Here is a 25,752-nt window from a genome sequence, read left to right on the forward strand (position 1 = left end):
AGATGCATGGAGCTTGGTTAAAGTGCCCTTAACATTGCTCTACCACTGGATAGTTTTCTAAGTGGCCCATTGATGTACTCTACAGAGGGAGCTGCTGAACCACTGCACTTTGGTGTTCAAAATGTTCAAGTAATGCCAGGAATCAAGAGTATTCACATGCACACATACCACTCTGGTGGATTTGCTACCATAAGACGGATCATGGATGATGAAATTTTTGTTGAACTGGTCTAACTGGGTCTGCTCATAACTCAAAGACATCCTTGTTTGTTTCTGTAACATTCAACTTTTACTGTGTTCGATCTTTTGCTATTAGCTGCTTCAGGAGCTAATCTTCTATACAAGATCTGAACAATATCACTTTTACTCCTCTTACCATCGATGACTCTCAGAATCAGTGTGGTATCTGTTAATGTGTTTAAATCTTACATTACAGTGGTTTCTCATCCATTCATCTTATCCTCAGATCAGTTTCTTATTGATCTGTGGAGCTAATGTATGTCAGTATGAACAACATAGAAACCAGATGTCCTGAGTGCGCTGGAGTTACAAAAGTGGATGCTGTAGGTTTGATTTAGTCCTCCGGTTTGTGTTTTATTCTCTGTTGAGTCTCTAGACAACCTCCGGGTTAGGGTAATACTTGAAGACCTTGTAGATCCACTGTGTGTAAAAGGGCACATTGATGAAGATGCCAGGCTGGTTGGCCCGAGCGCAGCCTCTGCCGTGGACACTCACTCCAACAATAACCCTACTGTCACCATCCTGACACACAAGGGGGCCGCCATAATCCCTCTGCAGAAAAAGAAATAGATAGCACATTGTTATATGTCAGTGGTTGAGAAGTTTTAGACAGGGTTAAATGAAAACAAAATGCATGTCTATGTTCTTAGTGACAGACATAACCACAAGCAATTGTGAACATGGACTGCTTCTCTCCAAAGCTAGAAACCACAAAACCAAGGCTTTGATGGCTGATGAAATTTATTGCAACAGTCTCCAGCTGCTCTATTTACATTGGACTAAAAACTAAGCCTATAGATTCAAAGAACATTTGTTTGAGATTTAGATCAAACTGAGCTTTGAAAGCATTGTGTTGAACCAAGGCGCTAATATCCCCAAAATTCACACAGGGAATAATTACTTTATCCCATGGTCTAAAGGCCTGTTCATGTTTACCAACAGGGACTGAATTTTACGAGGAGCTTACCGACTGATCACTGAAACACTTATTATGGCCTCATATTTAAACGATGACACACCTCACAAGTAAAAGAATGAGCACAAGTAACAGTTTACCTCACACACTCCCTCATTCCTCTTGCCTCCTGCGCAGATCTTGGTGTTGGTGATGTGGAGGCTCCCTCTGTGCATGTCTCTACACCTCTCATTACTTACAATGGGCAGATCAACCGCCTTTAGTACGTCATCATGGCCAGTGCCTGAAAGAATTAAAGGTAGCACTTTATTGCTTCTGTTCTGTAGTAGCATATACAATAGAAATGCCACCATTGCACTGTAGAACTCCTATGTTTTTGGCATGTGTATGATTTTGTAATATAACATAAATATAATATAGTGCTATATCATATTTAGCATATGTCTGTTTTCAAGAGCATGGAGGGAGGTCTAAATGGTTTATACAGAAGTCCTCACACATTTAACTTCTCTTTTTATTAAAAATATCAATCTTCTCCAATCCCTTCTGTATATCAAGCCACCCAACAAGCTGTACTGACCCAAAGTTGAGAAACATATGGCCTAAAGTATACAATAACCAATTATTTAAGAGAGGACTGTGTTACAATATGCTTTTGCACCTCCACCTTATATCATTTTAAAACAAATATACAGAATAATACAGGACTGCTGCAGGAGAAACTCTATATAAATACAATATATCCCAAACCTGGGAGACCTTGGAATTAGGTATGTATAACAACTGCTGTAGTGAATGTAAAATATAGAATATCAGTACCTTTGGTCTCTCCCCATCCATACATTTTACATATTGTTCCATCTGGAATGGAGCACCCAGCCACAGGCAGCTGAATCGTATGGACATTGTCTGCAGGAAGGGCAGGCCTGGACATATTTAATGAACATGGATGGTGATCAGCATCTCACAAACATACACACATGCACGCACATATATATGCCAATATATCTTTGAGAATTTTCACTCACTTAGACAGTCTTATGAGGGCTAAACTGGAGCCCTCTGGGCCACATATCACATGATCTATGCTGACTTCCTGTCTCTTGGACCAGTCAGAAGCGCCCTCTTGAATATCAGAGACTCCTAGCCACACCTGATACTCACTGAGGTCTGGAACACTGGAAAGGCACAAGAGGGGGTTAAAATATTTCACATTTATTACTCTCCACTGAGCAGCTAGCTCAGACTGATCAAGACAGACAGTAGCAGCTAAAAAAAGTCAGTTAGGTATAGTCTTGAATATGCAGAACAAACTGAACAAACACATTCAATACAATTAATGTTTAGAAAATGTTTTGACAATGCCAGGGCAAGCAAAAGAAATGTAATGTAAACATTAAGTTACCATGAGGAGAAGCACTGTCTGTCAGTGAGTACCCACTCCTCTCGTATTAGTGAACCCCCACACCAGTGCACAGACCTGGAGAGAGCATAAAACACTCATGACACATCATAGACAAAACCGATTCATCAACAGCTGTGAAATACATAAAATAATGTTGTCTATTGTTAAAAGCTATACAGTGTACGAGTATTCCAGTTGCTCCCAAAATGCATGGGAGGAGGAAAACTAGATCAGAACTTTCTGAAACACCCTCAGCAAAAATGGTGCACCATAAATTTTACAAAGGTTATTGCAGGGCTTTTATTGTACTGCTGTATAGATTGCCAGTGTATGCAGCCATACTGAAATCAGATATCTTCAAATTCTGACTTGAAGAGCTGATTTATTACATTATTTGGAGTGGGAATCAGAATTTTAGAAATACTATCTGTAACTATATTTATTCTGTGAATTTGCATGACTCAAAATTGCATGTACTGCAACGAAATACTATTGCAATACTGCACTGTCCATGCTTTATCAATGGACATGGTTTCTTTTACAATTAGCCTTACTTTGGCTTAGCTGTCTATGGGGTATAAATGTAAGACATTAAGACTGCATCTAAATATTGTGGAAGTGTGTCTCTGAGCAGAGTGGAAAGGCCTCTGAAACAGCATTTGAACCCTCCTTTGAAATCAAAAATGGAAGAAAAAAAATACCACTGATTTCTTTTTTATGTATTCAAGGGCCGTCTGGGCAGAATGGCCCACTGTTCTTCTCCAGAGGTAGAGGAAAATGTGAAGAATATTAAATACACTGCCGTACCCTTTCTGTATGCTGACCATCCAGCTGCCTTCTGATATTCTCACTGGACCTCCTCCCACGATCCTGGTTCTCTTATGGACAAAACATCCCACAGAGGACAGCTCGCCTTGAAAAGCAGAAGCATACACACGTCAAGGACACGTCAACACACCTAGCCAAACATTGTAATATTTCTCTATAACATATAATATACATTTAAATCAAATGTTTCTCTGTAACATGTAATCTACATTTAAATCTTATTTAAGATATAAATGAGCTTTCACAAATGCAAACATACTTAATGGTGACATATTGTTTGCACGTTAGCAATAAAAGAGGCACTTAAGCTGCCTAATGATCCAACATAATAATCATTGTATATAAACACAACCAGTTATGCTGATGAGGCCATTAATTAAGGTAATTATTGACTATGTTCATAAAACACATGGGTATGTGAGGGGTTATCTCTTGTTCCCAAGTTATTATATGCAGAAGAACGAGTCACACAGACAGACCAACACGTACACATACACTATATATACAAACATACACAGAAACAGATGCCACCATGATATCATAATAACTGCACATAAAAAGGACTCTGTCAAGTTCTGAAAACACCACTGCTTGGATGCTATCAAATATAGATCAATAGCTGGGCTCAAATTAGGGTTAAATATATTGTAGCTGTGTATCACCATATCCGAATGTGTGAAAACATTTTGTATGAATACATTCACATGTCTGAATCAGTAAAAAATATCCAAACCGATAGATTTCATTTTTGAATCCGTAAGGAGATCTGTAGCTGTGCATGACATTTTGTAGACAAATGAAAAACATTTGCACAAATAATTTCCAATGTGTTTGCAGTTATAAGAAAGGTCTGCAGTTACACATCTGTCTGTTTGTGGGTGAAAAAAGTTCACTCAGAACTCAGTTGTATCCATGAACACCACAGACAGTGCAATGGATTCATCAATATACGGCACAGTTAGGCTACTGATAGTTCAGATCCATGGTCGAGGCCATAGATTCTAATTTGCACAAACTTTGTCTGTGTGTGTCGCTTTTCAAACCAGAGTTACAAGCTGCTTCTCAAAATACAGTACCATACAATATAGGTTTAGGGGACGCTTTTCTAGAGTGGATGTTAACTGTTAGCTCTGGCATTAGCTTAACCGTTAATTCCGCTAGTGAAGGGGATCATGAGGAATATACATTGTTCGGCCATGTGTCACTTTAGTGAGTGAGGCTATGCAGTTCGAGCTCTGGTCAAGCACTGAATGATTTGGTGAACAATTTTTTTTTTTTTTTTAAATGAACTGATTCTAATGATTTAGTACACTGAAAAGAACTGCTTTGCACATCACTAGTGATCTACCCCTTGGCAGACTGCAGGAAAAATCTGCTAGAAAGGCTCGCCTCCCTGGCTCCGTGATTAGATAGTGAAATGATATAGGGATGCATGATATTATCTGCACATCATGGCAAAGCTCTAAAATGAAATATCAGCATCGGCCATTTATGCCGATTATGAGAGGCTGATTTGTTGCCCTCTCCTCTGCCACCTGACTGTCCTTTCCTCCACGGACTGTTTCACCCTGACAGTCCTGGTACTTCTTCTGCAGGCCTCACTTCACCAAGCTGCCCGTCAGACCCGCTGCTTCTTCCCACTTTAACCTGAATAACAAACTGGGGCTCAGTGCTCTGTTTGGATCCACACAGAGAGCCGGGGCTAACGCTAGCTGGGAGGCTAGCAGAGGCTAGCTGGCTGTGCTCCCCTTCTGGCCATGCTGCGGCTCAGGTTTAAGTGGGAAGAAGCAGCTTGAGTGAAGCACCATGACCGTCAGGGTGAAACAATCCGCGGAGGAGCTGCTACGTTCAGCTGCAAAGATAGGAAACACCTTGGCTGACAGGATGTACCACCCTGTTTGAAAATAAAAAACTTCTTCTTTTTGGCTTGTAATGGTGGTTGGCAACCAGCATAATAGGTGCATTGCCGCCAATTTCTGCTCCGGAGTGTAGACCTACACATTAATCCTGTCTGTCAGATATCGGCAAAAAATCCAATATCATGCATCCCTAAAATGATATTCCTGATTGGATAGTCAAATGATATGTTAATCTGAGCATCCCCATTGGCTATTCAGGAGGAAGCGTCAAATGTGGTACAAAAGTAGTAGTAGTAGTGCTTGAACTCGTAGGTTTGATTTGTAGTTGTAGATTTGATTTGTAACTGTAAACTAGGGATCCACACATACAACTGAGTTCTGAGTGAACTTTTTTAACCCACAAACAGATGCTGTAGATGTGTAACTGCAAACCTGATGTGTAGCTGCAAAATTATTTGTGCAAATTTTTTCCATTTGTTTGCAAAATGTCATTCACAGTTACAGATCTCCTTACGGATTCAAAAATTAAATCTATTTGTTCAGATATTTTTCACACATTCCAACATTTGTATTAATTTGATCAAAATGTTTTTACACATTCACACATTTGAATGTATTCATACAAAATGTTTTCACACATTCAGATATGGTGATACACAGCTACAATACATTTGACCCTAATTTGAGCCCACAAGCCACTTAGCCACATAGACAGACAGACGAGCTGACAAAAACACTCACCCAGTGGAATAGTGTTCTGCGAAGCATCACCTGCAGAGAGGAGAGGAGACAAACAAGGAATCAGGGAGTATAAGCTGATACAAGATAAGAGGAGACCTTACATGGGTGTAAATTTCATGGTGGCCATACAGTCAAGACCACCAGGGCCCTTGTATTTCTCATGTCATGTTGCATTCATTTCTTCAAATTTTGAGGGCTTTGAGGGCATACAAGCTATCCCTACAGTTCCATTAATTATAGTACAGTATGTAAATCAATTAGCAGACTCTTGAGGTTTGTTTATATTCTGTAATCCACAACACTGAACATAAAGTCTGCATGACTTTCTTTTTCTCAGTGTTACATTATCATTGCATGTTAATGCAGTTTAGTGCAGAGTTCCAAGAATGATACCAAAATACATTCAGATTTCTAAAACATAACAAAGTATTTTCATTTAGCAGCTGATTTGTATAAAAAAATGATTTTTTATTTGCCAGCGGCAACATGACTATGTATGTAATTTTAATATGAATACAGTGCCACCAACACAGACTCATCATAGAAGACAGGCAAACACACACACACACACACATACACACACACACACAGCCATGATGCCTCTGGCTCTCAGTCCATGTGGGAATAGTTAGAAAGCGCCCTCCCCTGTCTCCCTGATGAGTTGTGAATCTCCTCTGACACACACTGACCTGAAAGTGTAGACAGATCTACACTCTGCCAATAGTGTGTCTGTCTGTGAGTGTGTGTGTGTGTGTACGTGTGTGTGTGTGTGTGTGTGAGAGAGAGAGAGAGAGAGAGAGAGCGAGAGAGACAACCAGACAGAGTACAAACAAATCTACAGTTGCTCTCATGTCTTAGATCCAAAATATGGCAAACGTTCAATTTCATACTGTCTCACACATTGTTTTCCCTTAACTGTGTGTCTATATGTGGGTTGTCTGTGAAGGTACTGCACGTACACACACCCGTGCACTCACATGGCTTTACACTGCAGTAGTCCCAGGGTATTGCAGAATTGTTGGTGTAACACCATGGGCCATGTTTGTCTTTATCAGGGTTTCTGCAGTAGTTTCCTTCCAGGCCAGCCATCAGCATTCCCCTCTCGCCGCTGGACAAACATACAAAGACAAAAGATCCAATAACTAATCTTTCATCAACATTCTGTGAGCCCCATAGACAATTTCAAAACAAAAAGACTTTTTTTCACCTAAGCAGATAATTCTGCTGTTGATGAGAGTAAAAAAGATTTCCCAATGATTTATAACTATTAGTAAAAGCTAAACAAATTTAGCCAGATAGGATCTGGACAGTCAAACTACGCAGCTGTGTAGGCTCTCTCCCTCAGGACAAGATAAGGAGGTGATCTGCAGAGGAATTACTCACTGAGACACTATGCACCCACCTACACTCACATATCTAATACATGCTCATGCAGACATATCCCACACATGAGGGTATTCTCGTAAGGATTTTAAAACCACAAACTGAATTCCTTCCCACACTGAATTCCTCCACCGATAAGGTAGAGAATTGTAATAGAAAAGGGAGACACAGGAGAGGGGATGCTGGGTACCAAATCACAGTAATCCAGAGTTGCGTTTGTATGTGTTGTATTTCTAGCAGCTAGCATAACAGCCAACTCTCTCCATGACTCCCTAACCCTGACCTCTGACCCTTGGGCGGGAGCTGAGCAGTGGAACTGATTGGCTTTGAAGTGTTCCTACAAAGGAGGGATTTGGGGTCAGAGGTGAGGAGTGAAGTGTATATCCCCCAGTCAAGTTATCACTGGGAGTCATTCTTGCTGAGTTAGGTCATCTTCAGGGAAACACTTCTCTGGCCATTAGGAGTTCTGGAGAGGCTAGTCACGGCACCCGCAGGAGCCGTTTCTCCTATGAGAAACACAAGGCCTGACTTTATCCGCTAACAACAATAAGACTTAACTTGAGGTCAATAATAGGGCCTCTCCCAATTCTAACCACCACGTCTCAGGTTTGCACACATGGTTCTCAAAAACGCAGACACACTCTCAGTGATGCAAATCTCTCAAAGAACTAATCTCTCAAGCGATCTTTTCCCCATTGACACCCATAAAATTAGCATGTTTTCTACTCACTATCAATGGTTTGCTTTGATCCCATTAAGGTCTAAAAAACCTCTACAGTTTGAGATACTGTTAGACTGGAGGGGTCACATGTACAAGAACTGTGTGACATCTTGATCTCTATTTTAAGCTGAGGCGCTTGTCTGCAGTTATTGATGGTGCAGTTCTGTTTTGTACATCATAGTGGAGTTTGGGAAAGTTATTAGGTTAGAAAGTAGCAGGGATCCAGTGGGCTGACCTGTTGCTGTGGTTCCTCCAGGGAGCACAGGGCAGGTTTGATCTAGTCCTTGACTGCTCCCCATGGTAATTCTCTCCAAAGCTTTCATAGCAGTCTGAATTTAAGGAAAACAGAGGAAATACAATGATACGTGCATTCTTTCTTTCAGACTTTAAACAACAGACAGTACACAACATGGCTATGCTTCTATAAAACTGCATGACCACAACAAAAGTCTGTAAATGTAAAGACTGAGGACTGGTAAATTATAAGATGAAAAATGAAATCAACCCTTAGTTTCTGAGCTATCATGGTTGTCACTGGATCTAGAATGTGCAGGGCTGGGAACACAAAGAAGTCATCCACGATGGTGCCTTAGAAAAAACATTGGTCATAAATAAGTTTTTGAAGCTGTCTGTTACCCTGCACCTCTTTTCTATAGAAAGCGTTTTCAACCCTCGAGGGTAAACCACAATACAACCTCAGAAAGAGGTTTATAATCCCAATGCAAGGCCACATATCTTAAAGAAATATCCCCAAGATCCCTTGGGAAATTTGGATTTGTGTACTCAGTCATAGATCTACATTTTTTACTTCCAAATCTCTTGCTACCCCAGAAAGAATCCCATCCAGCACTAATCCTTCCACTCCATCTTTCACTGTCCAGTGAGACCTGGCAATCCTGAGCTGCTGTCAGAGTTCGTTTATGTTAGGCATGGTGGTCAGTCCTTCCCACAATTCTATAGAGCTACAGTTCTCCGCAGGGACGGAGAAAACATGGTTACAAACCAGTATATGTGGTTGCAGGGTCTCGTGTGAACTCCATGGTCTACAAAATTTTTAAAATGCAGGATATTTCTCTTTCGCAAAAGTAGAGAAAAGCAGCTCTTCCCTTGCTGTTTTGAGTGTCAAATAAAACTGTTAAGTCTCTCACCACTGACAGGCTTGTTTTGGGTGCCACACTGAGGGATGTTGGTGCAGAACATTGTGCGGACTCTTGGGTCTGTAGTAAAGCACCAGGGGAATTCTTGGCCATCTGGATTCCGACAGTAGTTCTCTCTCAGGTCCCTGGAAAACACAGATAAACTTATCCTGTAATCTGCACAGATATGAGTGCGTGCAGGTGGGTGAGTGAGTGGATGGCTGTCTTATGTGAGTGTCTGACTCACTTGCAGGGGTAGGCTTGAGGTATGAATGTGTGGTTATGGGGATACTGAGAGTCCCAGCGTTGGCAGGTGAGTCCAGTGGGCGTCACATCTACTGTCCCCCTATAACCTTCTCCTCTGCCCTGGTAGCACTCGGTTGTTTCCACCACATTTTGATTAGGAGGTGTTTCTGTGAAAGCAAAGTACAGCATTAATACTACTGAGAAAACCTTAAGCAGGGAATAGGTGTTTAAGATGACTGAAATCCCCACACTCAATGACTTATTTCCTTCAACATACAAAGATCTTTTAGTCTTCATTGTTAGAATAAAAAAACATCTGAGCAAACGCAGAGGACAAAAGACTAAAAAACAGGTAGCCTACAATCATAGTCATGTGTCAGTATAAGAAACCGCACTAATTAGTACCAAAATAAAAAGGGATATCCATCAAAAACAGTTTGGCTTGCTAATTTGAGCTGCAATTTGCATGGAAAAAGCAAAGAAATGGATAAAAGCCATATCTGATTGCAATGGTGGATGGAGAGAAAGGGTGAGTGTGAGAGTTGGAGATGTGAGAACTTTGTAAGAGCGAGGCAAACTTTAGATGAACTGTGGCACTGTACTAAAAATCTTGATGAAGTGGATTATAAACAATAGTCTGACACTCACATCACACCGTGCTATTTTTCCATTTTCCTGATGTTTGGATTGTGGATTGGTTTCTATTATTATTTCTCCTGCTCATGTATGTGATGTTGAGGTCCCGTTTCCAGGTGTAGAAATTACATAATGCATGATTTTATCTCCTAATTGTCAAAACTGGTAACTTGGTCTGATCACTACAGTAGCTATGCCCAAATTAATCTGCCCAACAATGCTAGTGTTGTGGTGTTAGTGGTGTAGTGCCACCTTCAAGTGTTAAGGTATTAAGAAAGAGTAACTAAAACTCTGATAATTCCCTTTTTATTTGAATATTATCAAGCTGTTGCAGTGCATATATAAATATAAATAAATAAATAATAAATGTAAACAATATTGAATAGTAAATTACTTAGCATTGGGGAAATATTCCTCACTCTCTTGGCCACCTGCTTTAAACAGAACAGCTTCCTCTACGAGTTTAGCAGACCCACAGTATAATGAGGCTAATACAGCAGAAATTGGAAAAAAACAAGGCAGGAAATCTTATCTGCTCCAATTTTCTGTAGGGAAAGGCTGCTCATTCCATATAAGTTACACAAGTTCATTAGCCTGAACATAATGCATGGTTGTATGCAACAATGTGTAAAGCTGAAAATTCTGAATCAGACATTTTCTGCCCATGCAATATGTCTAAAAATAGATATGCACTGGTTGTGACAGTAAACAAAAGAGCAGGCATTGACAAAAGAACACTTTGTCTCTGGTTCTTGCTCTCTCCTCTCTGCCTTGTTTTGATTAAGACTAACTGGGTCGTAAACTTGGTCTGTTCCCAACAAAGTCCCGTATCAGAGAAAGAGAGTGAGAGACAGAGAGAGAGAGAGACAGAGAGTGCAGGGGGTGGGAGACAAATTTAGAGGGAAAAAAGCAGGGGGGGGGGGGGGACAGTGAATCACTGGGTCCACATGGAGGAGTGCCATCTAGTAAACATGGTGCCAGGACTGCTGATGATTCTAGCAGGCAAACAGGCCAGTCGCGGACCCAGGAGAAAGAAACTCTCTGTTTTATGTTCTCGAGGACCACAGTGGCTGTCTCAGTGACTCATCACTGATTACAGGGTCATCTAAGAGCATAAAGTATCTGCTCATTTACTACAAGTGTGTAGACACACAAAACACGCAGCTAAATGAGACAACACATACACCTAGCTCTTACACATCACTATTTATTCTTGGTATGAGGTGTAATGTAAGCGATCTGCTTGTAGTGTGTATGACCCTGGTGTTGTGTCTGTATGTGTAACAAGAGGTTAATGTGGACCAGTAACCGAGCTCTCGACAGTTTGACCACCACACGTAAGAGCTGGCATAGAACAATAAACAGCAGGCCAGTAGTGCAGGGGAAAAATAAACATGCTGGCTATTAGAGAAGACATAACAGAGTGCCAAGCTTAAGAGGGGAGCTGGGCGTGTGTGTGTGTGTACGTGTGTGTGTGTGTGTGTGTATTCCATAATGTCAGCCAATGAGACAGAGAGGAGTGGCAAAACATAAGATGCAGGAAGTTGTAAATTCTGGTGCAGTCAGTCACACTTCATGTACAGACATGCACAGATTTCCACTTAACATGCACGACAAATGGTAATGCATTCAACCACACACACACACACACACACACATAAACAAACATTCATGCATGCTTACCACAAACTTTGATGTTACAGTACTCCCAGGGTGTGTTTGGGTCCATGGTAAAGCACCAGGGTCTGTGGCGTCCGTCTGGGTTCCGACAGTAGTTATCATCCAGGCCCTTGTCAGGATACCTAATACAAACATACATTATAACATACTGGGAATATGAACAAAACGTATAAGAGCGAAAAGCTTTGCACACTTTTATCTCACACGTATTGTGATGGGATATCTCTCTGACTTGAGGTTTAGCAAAAGTGGCACAAAACACAATTGTCACATCATTCTTTAAGCCCAGAGGTATCTGGAAAGAGAATAATATTTCCATTTTCTTCCTTATGAGAAAAGAGTATAAGTGGATAAACAATTCACTGTTGCACGCAACCAAAGTATTAATGAGTGGAATGGTGCATCTGTTCAGAGCTCAGGGGAGTGAGGAAGATAATAGGCTGCACCACTACAGGTGTTCTATACTAAGTCATCCCAAAGTCTCACATCCCTCCAGGCCTCCAGCCTCCAGGCGTGCAGTATAAGGTTGTGGGACCCTCTCATTACATTAGCGCTATGAGCAGTCTGGGACCTCGTTTACACAAACACTGGGATGATTAAGGATGTGTTAACGAGTCCAAACTAATCCAGACCACCTGCCATCTGACTAACTGGAACACTCACTTGATACACAGACGCACACAGCCAACATGTGCACACACACACACATACACTAACAAAGATCATGTAAGGAATACTAATACAGAGTAAAATATATGGCCTCCCTAAAATAGGTGTAAGCCTATCTCACGGCTGGACAAGAGTCTGCTTTATAATCTACTGAGAGCTTAAAGGAATTTTGGCCAATTAAGTCAGAATGAAGAGTTTTCCCAGCAAGTTACTGCTAAAAACACACAATTACGCACAACATTCTGATAACATTCCTTCAGGGAAAGGCATACTGGCTGACTCCAAATCACTTCATCTCCAGAGTTAGTGCACCACAAGCACATGAAATTATTGTATGAAAATATCATCACATAAATCATTCTCATACTTTTTGCTATAACTTTACGTATATCCATGTGTGTGGGCTGAAGTGTAATTGAGCATGCACAAGTTAGTGTAATGCAGATGCATGTGTACGTGCATGATTATGTGTGTGTGTGTATGTGTGTTACCTCTTAGGATGGTACAGGTGTTTGTGTGGTTCATCCAGGTCCCAGCGCTGGCATTCCCTTCCACTCTCTGTGTGGTCCATTGGTCCTCTGTAATCTTCCCCATTACAATTCATACACTCAACTATCCAGCAATGACACACACATGCACAAAACAGAGAGAAAACAATTTAGAGAAACACAATCATATTATCAACAGAAGGTTTTGCACAAAAGTCAGTAGGTGTCCTCTCCTTGTTGTATCAGTGACATATTGCAACATAAGGGCTTGACTTTCACTATTAGACACTCCCAATGAAAAACCTCTGAAACCGAATGATTGAGAGAGCAAAATGAAAATAAATCATGATACTTTTATAAGTATAGCCATGGTTTGCCAAAACAAAAGAACTTGAACAAAGTGGATCATGTAATATAATGATTGATTTTCTGCCTCCAAATGGTTATGCAACATTTTGCTATAAAATCCTTCATAAATCCTTCATAGATTTTAATTAAGTTCTGAAATTATAGACACACATACTTAATGTATCAAGGTATATATTATGTGTGAGACTAATGAAGGAGGGGATCTCTTTGATGTCAAGAAGGCACCATTTGTTGCATGGTGAGTAGTACACACTGTCTAGTGTAAACAACAGAGAGCATGCAGATTAGAAACAGATGTTTATCCAGTGCACTGCTGTCATGACAGAGCACATTTTATACCACTAGCTGCATGTGTATGTGTGCTTGCGCACGCCATGTTTGTGTGTCTGTGTGTATGTTTCCTATTAGAACCAACTGATTTCTGGAGAAAGCCCTCCAGTCATTTTCTTCTGAATGAGTGCCGGCTTTTTTTATCAAAATAAAAAGTCATTATCTCTGTTGTACAACTTGTGATAACCCAGTGGGACACCATATGTGAGCTGGAGAGCAAGACGGATTCCCATCCTGTCTTATCGAACCACAGCCTGGTTCCTCATTAACATGAGCCAGTGTCATACATGCAGAGGAAACAACCCCTCTGACAGCATGAATCTCCTGGGATTAGATAACAGAGGTCATTATCATCCCTTTCTTCAGGGAGACATCAGTGCTTGACAGTAATATTGTGTGATGTAACATAGAGGCTGAGACACCAGTGGGAAAGTACTTTTCTCTCATCACAACCGGATAAATATCAAAGTTTTATTCATACAGACCCATTACTCCAACTCAATGGTTTCCCTGTATGTGCGCCACAGGGTTAGATAAAATAGCTTACAGTTTATCTATAGGAGAGGACAGGGGGATTAATCTCCTCTAACATTCCAACACCAGCCTCTTTAGGTTCAAACCATCTGCAAAAGCTGAATTTGATAGAATGAGAGATGACAGCATAAACTGAACCACACACCTGGAAGTGGCTGCAGCTGGCCTCAGCAAATAAAGAAAACCTGTACACCCTCACTTATACACACACACACAGATGTAGAGTGGATCACAGCGTTGCTTAGTCCAAGTCACTATGTGATTGCCTAATTTGCTGCACCTCATTTCAGACTATCAAGCTTCAATTGGTGAGGCAATTTGCAATGTGGAGTGGGCATTATTTTAAGATTAATGTCAGCTCAGATACATAAAGACATAGTTGGTGTGTGTCTGTGTGTGTAGCCTACCCTGTGAACACTGCGGTATGCCACACTCCTGGTGTCTGAGGTGTGGCCGGGGGTCAGTGGTAAAGCACCACGGTCCGACGGTGGAGTTGTCTGGGTTGCGACAGTAGTTTTCCCTTAAGTCCTTCTTCCTGAACCTCTTAGACATGAATCTGTCAGAAGCAGAGCAGCAGTTACACAAACAGACACATGTACAAAGACCGGTTGCCAAATATTTCAGCTGCCATGCAGGGCAACTTCTTTTAGAAAAACAACCAAGGCCACAGTCTCTGTTGTCTTTTTTTAATCACTAGCAGAATGACAAATCTTTTAATCATTTATGAGAGAGCTGCTGCTTCACTCTGAAGGCTGAAATCTAACTTTGTACATGACCAATGAAAATGATCAAATGAAAAGTAATTAATGGAGACTCTGAAGGATTGAACTGTCGATGACATAATGTTTAAGTATAGGAGAGGACACCATTTTAAAAAGAATATGCAGAAGCAATGTTAGTTTTCCATGAGGCCAGCTCTGAATTTAGTGTAAACACGTTGACAAATGACTCATATCTTCTACATCAGGCACGCACATGGCTGTGGTCTCAAGTTGTGGTGATGGACAATAGTGTAGTCTTTGAGTCAAGCTGTGTTTTTCCACATGATGATGAAAAGATAAAGTTCTGAAGTGGACTTTCATTGCGGTGGGTAATGACAGGTACAGAAATGAGAAGGCCTTTGCTGGGCAATCAAAAAAGAGGAGAAACCTTTCACTGATAAAAATGCAATTTGTCCTTGCGTGTGTCTGTGTGTGTGTGTGTATGTGTGTGTGTGTGTGCTAGAGTTCCCCTTGCCTGTAAGCTGACTGATAAAACATACAAAGCGCCTGGGTTTAATTACCTGATCTACAGAGACATTAATAGCAGTCTGATAAAGCAGGTTCACTGGAGGTACAAACGTACACTGCCCTCTTTGATGGGTCTGCTGCAGCGACAACTCACTACAAAGCCTATCAAAGTCATTTTATACTTCTGAGTAGACGGGAATGGAGATGGAAGGGGGTAGCATGAGGTTTAAAGATAATAAAGATCTAAGATGAGGTGTATGTGCCATGTATAAGGTTCTATAATGGTTATTAATATCTGACACATGATAAACTTTGTCATTCTACTGGTATGGTCACCTTAGTCCTCTTCAGTGAGGACTAAGGTGCTTAGCACTGAGTCCTTATTTTATCTTAGCAAAGATGTTTAGAAAAGATAATGCAACTTTTTTTCAAAGGAAAAAATTTGAATCCCTTGTAATTAGACACCATATCATGTGTTTTCCTATTGCTGGTGGAGTCATTTGTGTCATATTGTCATGTTTAGAAACCACAATGGTGATATTTTTTCACCTAAGATAAACTTTATCTACAGTAGACTGAATATGAAACCAAATGCTTTATTATTATGGTAGACATTTTAGTAAAGGACAGATGCAGTTATCTTGCTGCTTACCAGGCGATTACTGACAGCAGCTAATTTAACTTTCATAATCCTATAGAGAAACACTGCTTTACTAGCATCTTTTGTTTTTAAACTCCACTTAATTGGCTTTTTTTCTCCATTGGGAGCTATGCTGTATGAGAAAGTATGTCTGCATATTGAAAAAATGTGCTTTATCTGGGAATTTAGCAGGGGGATGTACCTAGAGCTTAACCAAAAGCCGCATATTAGATATGATCCTAATCCCACTAAAACACACACATACAAAGACAGATGCGCGCACACACCTAGATAAACAGTAGAGTCACAACAGGAAATGATGTGTGACTCTGTAAGGCGTTACAATAAGGTCAGTTATGATAAATAGCTGCTCCCAGGAGGCTAATCAACCCCTAATATATCACACTTATATACACAGACTCACACATACAGAGTAGCCTCTAGCTACTAGCTAATTGCATCACTAACAGGCCAACACTAACAGTAAGGAGCAGCTTTAACACAATTTTGTTTGACATTGTGGTGAAAAGCACTTACTTGTGCTCATGAGGAATAGGAGAGGCCCAGGCCTGGCACAGGATCCCGCTCACTGTCACCGACCTCCGCCCCCTGTAGCTCTGACCTGTACCCACAATGCACTCTCTGACATAGTCTGAAAGAGGGACAAAAAGAAAGAGGATGAGGAAACAGTGAAAAAAAAAAAAAAAAAAAAAAAAAAAGAGTAGCTAGGTGAGCCAACAACTTGAGCGCAGTGTTGTGTATACAGAGCCAGTATGGATGATGAAGAAAACAGACAGAAGGAGATGTTCAGTCATAATGCTGAGCTCAACAAGGACATGACAATGCCAAAAGCCGAATCTGTTTTCCCAATCTTGTGCAAAACATTTGGATCCAGTAAAATAGGCTACACAGCTTGCATGTTTTCTGTTGTGGGCAGTCAGAGTCAAGTCGGGGGGGTTGGTGGGGGTGAAAGGGTTTCCATCGTTTACACAAACACTGCTTAATGACAGAAAATGAACCATAATATGCTGCGACACAATAAACACGACATTGGTCCTTGCCCTTCCTCGTCTTCCTCTTGAGGGATGCCATCATTAAAAAAAGCTAAAATCCCTCTAAAATGGGTATTTATAAAGTCATAAAGTTCTCCTACATATTCTGTTACAACAAGACTGCACTGAAGTAATGTTGCTGATTGGAAATGAGACAATGTAGAGAAGTTTCTTTTTTCTGATGGAGTGATGGTGACAAGAAGAGACACCACTTTAGTATCAGCTGGTAGAGAGAAAAGGTAGAACAGTCGAGGGCACCTTTCTTTTGATAGAGTTGGTAGTTGAAGTCCTGTTGCATCTGAGTTCCTGGTGAGTTCTTGTCGAATGACAGCCACTGGCATTTCCTGTTTTTATGATCATAGAGGAATGCTCTAGAGAATAAGGAGGAAAGGAAAGAAGGCAGAGAGAAAGGGGGAAGATTGAAGTACATAATGATCACTTTTCTTTTCTTCTTGCAGCAATGGGCGTCCCAGGGCATTTAACACAGTTGTTACATGACTATGCAAAGCAGCTAAGAGGCCTGCTAAACCAGAAAGGCAACAATACCTGTGTAAACCATAATTGAAGATTACAAAACTTGAGGAACCACAACTTCACACTCTGTGTAAGGACAGGCATCCATATTGTCGAAGAGTTACATCTGAAAGGTAAATCCCATCAAGAGTAGACTTACCTGCAGGTAAAGGGGACTCTTTTGTTGCGGCTGCAGGCTTTGGCACACTTGGCCACACTGAGCTTCCTGCTTTTAGTCATGTGGGAAGAGTCCGGAGACACGACAACCAGTCGTACACCATCAGTCTTCTGGTAGTCCTGGAGCGCATTTCTTCTGCCCTCTGATACAATCACATATATTTATTATTAATATTTATTTAACATTTCAGATATTTAGCTGATGATTTGTGGTTTGTCATGTTTAAGGCTGCTTTAAGCAGGACACAAGCTGTTGTAAGGATCCAACCTGAGATGTTGTGGTGTCTAATAATACTCTGCCATAAGACCTATGACTCTGATGATAATTATGTATACTATCTTCATTACAACAGGTAAGTCTGCTTACTGTGTGTTTTATTTTATTGTACTTTACCCAATATCTACACTATTTTCCTTTAATGTAAGACACATTTTATCACTTGTAAGGTGCTATGAAAGGTTTACTATTATTGTCATTATTAATATTACTGTCTACAATATTCATAATTTCATTAACAAACAGGCACATGAACACACTGTCCTTCTTTGTGGTCTAAGAGGTGGATAATCTGCTAATGAGCCCAGCTTGACTGAGAACACCTGGGCAACAGCATTACAATGTGTGAATTAGTCTACTTCAACTGTTATTAATCTACAGTACCTAATAGGATGCACAGTCATTTATCACTGCCTCCAAAGAAACCTAGGCTGACGCGCACACACACACACACACACACACACACACACACACACACACACACACACACACACACACACAGCGGGGGGAATCAGCACAGTGTCTGTATGTTGCCTCTGTTGTTGGCAGGTCCTCTATATCTCTGCAAAATCAGAGCTAGTTAGAGAGAAAACTCATGCCTCCTCATCTCCCTACCTATTCCAACTCTCTGCCTCGGTCTAAATTCAAGAGCTTTCATGACAGACATACGGTGTTTCTGTTGGAAATGTGTGTGTAAAGCTCCTGGAACTATCATATTAACAACAGACAGATCATCGAGCTGGGGTTTAATAATCATCACTTTGGTGTTTGCTGATGCAGTGAGCAACCTGAGGATCGCAGAGTACCAGAGGCATCATTGTCCGATCCTCAACTTGGGTCCTCTGGCCAGGCAGTTTCTCTCTGCCTGAGTGCCTAGGAGCAATGAGCCGCGAAATCCCACTCTGTTAGGACTCTGGGATGACTGAATCACTAATTTGATTTTAATATGGGATCATTCTGGGCGACTGTCGGTCATATCTAATCACTTTATCATAGAATTTATTTATCTCGTGATCAGATAGCCTTTATGTGTTAATGCGTCCCTGTGCGCTGTAATGCGCTCTGGCACGGAGACGTTGCAACGATACTACAGCAAGAGTTCAGATGAAAGAACGCCTGCTAGATCCTCAGTAATGGTTCTTATCAAAAAAGCATCATTTGACATCGTAGAGGTGGCCAACTAAAGAAATATTCTCATGCGCTCTCACGCTAAGAAGCACTTACATTAGTCTTGTTCTAATCACCTGCGAAAACTTAATATTTTATAAGAGGATGCAAATATGCTATCACAATAAGTAAACTTTACAGTGGTATGGCTAATTATGTAGCCTATAGGAATATTGGCAGATTATTGCATGCAACAGGAGCTTATACAGTCAGATCAGTAAAGCCACTCTTAACTCGTGTTTGACAGTCTGTTTTGCACGGAGCGCAAACCCCAGTGCCTTGTAGTAAGAGACACACCAGCTCCAGCCCGGTGGCACACGGCAGGGAGCGAAACCAAGCAGTTGTAAATAGTTTTCGCCAAACTTACCAGAACAAGAAATAACGAAGAGTGCGAAAATAATCTTGTAAATCCACATCGCCGCGTTACAGAGCAACAGTTTCAGAGACAAATCGGAAATGCTGTTTGCTGAGCGGTCGGACTGCAAACCAAGAGATGTTGCTTTCACCACTGCACAGATGATGCGTCTCCTCTCTAAGTACTTCCTCGCCTCCCTCCCTCCCTCCCCTTCTCTCTGTGCGTGTGTATGACTTGATTTCTCTCTCTCTCTCTCTCTCTCTCTCTCTCTCTCTCTCTCTCTCTCTCTCTCTCTCTCTCTCCCTCCCTCTCTTTAATTTTCAATACAGTGTTTTTAATTGGCCAGAATATCACGTTTATATTCCCAAAGCTTTAATGACAGTGTTGAATATAGATAAATCATCTTTAAATTTTTTTATCAGAATGTGATCTTTGTGTCACTCTGTGTGCGTCATTACCTATTGTGTGTTCAGACCGTTCACACCTTATATAAGCAACTTGTGGTTCATCTTTTTTTCTCTGTCTCTGTCTTTGTTTTGTTTGACTTTGACTTTTGACCTTCTTCCCCCCTTGTGTCAGATAAGAAGTGAAGTTACTGGTGGGGGGTGGATGAGGACAAGACATCCCAATCCATCTCCTGCATGTCATCTCTTTTTCCAGCGATGACAGCATGAGATAGGAGATGTGACACTTAGCTGGCCTTTGCATTTTCTCTGAAGATCTCCAGCCACAGGGCAATGCTTCCAGTCCTCCAGTGGCAGTCCGTTGAGATGCGCAGTAAATAGAAATCATAGTTATCACAGTGCACATTGTGAGTTACTGCATCATGGGGATTCCCAGTATTTTCTTTAAACTCACAACATAGGCCCAAAACAAAACAGTTGAAGAGATGGATAAATATGTAGGAGGAGACAGACTCCATCTCTATCTTCTCTCTGGTTCAGTGAGTAATGCTCCTGCGGCTTCCTGAGAGGACCACAAAGTCATTCGCAATAATAAACAATCAGCCATGAGTCAGATACTTTCACTGGAGCGCAGCACGAGTCTCTCTGTTTCTCTCTTTTCCTCCTCTTTCTCTACCTTCCTTCATGCAAATATGCATGCAGCGCAAACACTGTGTCACATAGGCACAACATGCATCGACGCTCTCTCCTTTCTGTCTTTCTCCTCACGTGCACGCACATGCACATTCACAAACACGCATACATAACGAGCAGCAGATGACTGAGTAACCTTCACCAATTTGAGCTCGCAACGAAAAGCCCTCATCACCACAATCTCATTACTGACTCTCCTAGCAAGAATCCAGTGGGTGTTTCCACTGCGTCTGTGAGCCACGGGCTTCTGCTAGAAGATGGAAATTAGAGAGACCCAGTAGCCAACTGCTCACACATATGAGTTCCGTCACCATTCAAGACTCCTCACATCTGTGGCTGGTTATTGCCAGAAACTTATATCTTCATGCAGCTGGTAATGGAGGGAGGAAGTTCAGTGGGAGATGGAGATGATATGGAGAATGAATAAGTTGAAAGTGAAAAAGAAGAGTGATGTGAGAAAAATGGATTTACTGTAGCAAGGAGGTACAATACAATACAGACCAGTGCAGTGAAGGCTGTTCTGCCTGTGTGCATATTTGTGGAGTGTGTGGAGTATTAATAGACTTCCTGCAGATTTGTTTGGAAGTTTTATGTGCATTGTGTGAGTCATGTGTTGTATACAGTTATTTTTGTGTGTGTGTGTGTGTGTGTGTGTGTGTGTGTGTGTGTGTGTGTGTGTGTGTGTGTGTGTGTGTGTGTCCATATGGGAGAGTTTTCATCCTCAGCAAATTAGTTGGACCTCATTGTGACCTCTAATGGTTCCAGCTTCTCTTCCAGATTTCAGCCATATGACCTTATGTACAAAAGACGGAGTGAAATGGAAAATGGGAAAAGAAGGGGGTGATATGGATGACAGGAATAAGGGACAGACAGTGTGATAGTTTGTGGGAGACAGAGAGAGATAAGGAGAGTGGAAAAAGGCTTAAATTGAGGAAGTGGAAGAAGTGTGCAGAGAAGAGGTGGCTCAGGTATTTCACTCTAATGAGAAAAGAAAGACATTTAGGGTGTTTGCGTGTGTGTGTGTGTGTGTGTGTGTGTGGGTTAGTGATGACAGTGGTAGGCCTAGACGCTGTAAACACAGATACATGTGTCAAGAGATCCTCCTTTAAACAAACACACACTTCCTGTTGTCAGGGCATGCGATTGTAGTCACTGCTCTAATTGAGATCTGCTGACAGTTACGGGTAACACAAATAAACTACGAGTACACACGATCTGTCCGTACAAACAGTTTAAAAATACAGCTTCTCAGATAAAACATGTGTATAACCAGAATATTTTTCATTTGTAGCCCTGTGGTTTGCCATCAACTCACATTTCCATTTGATTTTTCCGATTGCGCCAATGTAAAAAAGCTGGAGAGTAGGCAGGAGACAGTGATGCAAAACTGGAGTTTTAACACAGCAGTTCATTATCATGCACATTAGCAGACTGACTCACCACACAAACACACACACATTACCCAAAAATAGCTTTAAAAAGGATCAGAGGATGATAAGAGTTATAAACCACTCGATATGCTATTGATTTTTCTCTCAGATAATTCGCTCTCTGAGAGCAAAGAACTGTTTTTGTCATTGTCAGCCATATTAAAACTTACTTCATCAATCACAGAAAGCAAAGTTTCATTAATCAATCACCTCTGATAGGCTGAATCACGTATGAGTCTTGAATTACATGTGATCTTTGTCTCACAAATAAACAATTTTATCTGAAAGCAAAACAATCACCATTAGTCATTCCTTTACAATATACTGTAGGTTATGCACGTAAACATGACCTATTTGTGTGTATTTTCCAGTTTGTTTCAGCGCTGTACACTCCTGAGTAACTGACATATACCGTCAAAGGGCTGTCACAATGGAGTGCGTGTGAGATGTGGGTGACACTTTATGTGTACCATGTTAAAGGATGTGTAATTTAAACAGTTATGGTTTGTGTGGATATACAAACTCACCAGGCCATTTTGTCCATGAATTGTTCTAAAGTTCTGCCTCAAACGTTCACATCAACACCCATAAACACAAGAGGGGGGACAAACAAAAGGCTGAAAAGGGTTTGCGTATTGTGAAGGGACTTGTACTGTTGAAGTGAACTGGTGAGAGAGTTAATTTGTCTCAGCGTAATAAGAATTATTTCTTTTATATTTGTAACTTCAATGAGAAAGTGACTGCAAGTACGCAAGTGACTGTAAGTTTTATGCACAAACGCTCCATTAGTCAAAAGTAAAATCACATGTAATTCAAGACTCATACATGATTCAGCCTATCAGAGGTAATTGATTAATGAAACTTTGCTTTCTGTGATTGATGAAGTAAGTTTTACTATGGCTGACAATGACAAAAACAGTTCTTTGCTCTCAGAGAGCGAATTATCTGAGAGAAAAATCAATAGCATATCGAAGGCAGTCTAGTACCTCCCTTTGGGACCTTTTCATAAGATTTTGAAATGCATGTGTAAATTACTTAAAATTTACCTAAAATCCAAAACTTGGAATTTGGCGTCATGTTAAACACCTTGTAAAAATCCAAGCATCTATCACTACAAAGGAATAACTACCGCATGGTCACAACATACAGGCAATATAGGAGACCAAACACAGCCTGAGGACAAGGGGAAAGGGGAGAACAGGTCTTAAAATAGTGCCTAAACCTGTGTTTCCTCATTTCTTGCACATCTGCTAACAGTCAGCTTGTCTTGTCTACTGCTCACTGCTAATTTACCCCCGCATGACTCACGCAGAACTGGAGACACACAGGGGAGGGAGGGTGGTCGGTAAAATTAAAGAACAGAGGGGGAAAAAAAACGCTGCTCTGGGGCAGCAGGTACATTTCATCCCACATGTGTCTGTGTCAGACCTCATACGTGTAATTAACGCACTGATGGTGAACATGGCATAGCGGGCGGTGCAGCATGTAGCCTGGGTCTTCAGAGCCCACCTGAGTGATTTGCCAGACACGCACACAGGTAACTTGAAGCATGACCACACACAAGAACAAACATCCATACATGCAGGCATGTTCTATGAGGTCTTTAGGAGCCAGCTGCTAAAGTTTTAACTCTCCACCCTTCTTAGGGCCTGCACAGCAAAGTTACCACTGGGACAACTCTCACCAAATTGTGTGCAACACAAACCAGGAGACTCTTTTTTACTTCTCGTCTTTTGTGTGTCTGTTTTTATCAATGTATATCTAATTTTCTCACTTTTATTTTGTTTGTCTTGTGACCACATATATGAGCATAAATGTGTAAAAAAACAAAAATGAAACAAATAAATGCTTTGTGTCAGCATATGTAAGTTGATTAATGTCTTTATTGATGTTAATGAATCATGTATTAATACTTAATAAATAAGTAATAAACTATTAGTAAGAACATTTGAGTTGCCAGGTTGTCAAAATCTCTTTGCATATTGTGTATTATCTTCCTCCAACTTTTTCTTTTGAGCTTGCAATTTCATTCACTTTATGAATTATTGTAGAGCAATAACTGTATTCACTCTGTATTAACTTAATAATGATTATAACTGCTGACCTGATTGGGTCATTAGAAACTTGTGACCCTTGTTTGAAGACACTCTTTTTAAAAAATTTAGGAAGTACATTGTACTGACCAGACTTTTCACAATGGATTTTTTAAAATGAATGGACTATTACTGATCCATAAGGTATTGATTGATGAGTTACAATCTATCAAACCAACTATTACTCACAACTTTTAAACCCTTTTTAGAGTATGCCTTATTAGAAGTTACTGTATTACCTTGGCCTGCTCTACTGTCGCTGCATAAAGCACCTTATGTCTTTAACGTCATATTAAAAAAATGTTTTAATAAAGGGAGTGATCCCATGTATCCTCTTTAACCTTGGTGAATGTGTGTGTGTGCCCCTTAAAATCTAACACCTCATGTTACCAGTTAATGTATGTTAGGCCCCACTCTAAACACAGAGAAAATCCACAAATCAACCCCAATCTGTGCTGGAATGGAATGTGCCCCATTGAGACAATTCACCTGGACAGAAGTTTCCAGTGTTACGCTTGCCAATCACACTGAGCGTGCACAACATGCTTGCGAACTGAGAGAAGAAGAGTGAAGAGAGAGAGAGAGAGAGAGAGAGAGAGAGAGAGAGAGAGAGAGAGAGAGAGAGAGAGAGACCAAGGTTCTAGGAACAGACAAGTGTGTGGTCATGTTTATAGGTTTGGAATAAAAACCTGTGGCATTTCCTGATAAACTTTGCCAAGTGGGTGTTTTTGGTGTTCTTTCTAACCCTCAGTTTGTCTAACACCATCTTTCTCTCAGTATCTTGCAAATATATTTTAAGGTTTTCTTTGACCTATGTTACTGCCAGATTGGGTGGGGGTTTGTAAGAACAGGTGCCAAAAAGTTTGAACAATCACAGGAAAATATCTGAAGCCTATTTAGCATCCTTTTCTGTGATTAACAACTTGTTCGACGTTGACTGTATTTTCCAAAACCCATTTGCAGTCCCATAATGGTTAGGAAAAACAGAATGATTTATCTACAAATACTGTTTGATCCAAGTCTAGGGACAAAGAGTGAGTCTCATAAAGGTTAGTACGCAGTAGCTGTACCAAGCAATCAGTCAGGCAGCAGCTGTTGACAGTACTGGAAGTCTTCAATGCACAGTAAGGGATCGGTGTAGACTTTTTACGGGATGTCAGAGCTACACTACAGAACTAGTGACCCTGATGACCCTGCCCTTGTGTGTTTTATGATGATGGAAAAACTGTGACCTCTCTATTGCTGCTTACAGGAATTGTACACTTTTTTTCATAATCACAAAAAAACCCCAAAACAAACAAAACAAATGGTGCCAATTAAAAATGTTTCAGCTAATGTAAACCACATCATAGTTACCAGATTCAGGGAAGTTTATTCAGACATGGGTTGATTGCCCCGTGGGTGTCATGAACCAGAGGCTGCTGAGAGTGTTGAGGCTAAACTTAGTGCTGAGTTGTAATACTGTACCAAAAATATCATTAGCTGGTAAAAGCCTACGCAAATGGATGTTGTATTACTATCAAAATAGTGTTAATGAACTT

The 25,752-nt window shown here is 40.8% G+C and overlaps 1 protein-coding gene across 1 annotated transcript; it reads right to left on the minus strand.

Moving 5' to 3' along the window:
• Positions 1-439: 439 nt before the first annotated feature.
• Positions 440-19,790, minus strand: LOC122986351 (hepatocyte growth factor). Its single transcript, XM_044357569.1, has 18 exons — positions 19,604-19,790; positions 17,776-17,935; positions 17,361-17,473; positions 16,588-16,702; positions 14,589-14,737; positions 12,952-13,072; positions 11,795-11,913; positions 9,477-9,642; positions 9,242-9,375; positions 8,329-8,422; positions 6,967-7,097; positions 5,990-6,019; positions 3,369-3,474; positions 2,562-2,636; positions 2,185-2,334; positions 1,976-2,082; positions 1,297-1,439; positions 440-792 (listed from the first exon to the last, which is right to left on the minus strand). Exons 1-18 carry the CDS (start codon positions 19,650-19,652, stop codon positions 613-615), a joined length of 2,142 nt encoding a protein of 713 aa, XP_044213504.1. The 5' UTR covers positions 19,653-19,790; the 3' UTR covers positions 440-612.
• Between the last annotated feature and the right edge of the window lie 5,962 nt (positions 19,791-25,752).

This window comes from Thunnus albacares, chromosome 7 (assembly GCF_914725855.1).
Source record: "Thunnus albacares chromosome 7, fThuAlb1.1, whole genome shotgun sequence".
Taxonomy (NCBI): Eukaryota; Metazoa; Chordata; class Actinopteri; order Scombriformes; family Scombridae; genus Thunnus; species Thunnus albacares.

Coding starts and splice junctions, on each gene's coding strand:
- LOC122986351 (XM_044357569.1), bottom strand. CDS start 19,652: ATGTGGATTTACAAGATTATTTTCGCACTCTTCGTTATTTCTTGTTCT. Junction 16,703..17,360: donor CCAACTCTATCAAAAGAAAG/GTGCCCTCGACT, acceptor TCCCTCTTTCAG/ACTATGTCAGAGAGTGCATT. Junction 2,335..2,561: donor AGACAGTGCTTCTCCTCATG/GTAACTTAATGT, acceptor GTGCCTTTCCAG/TGTTCCAGACCTCAGTGAGT.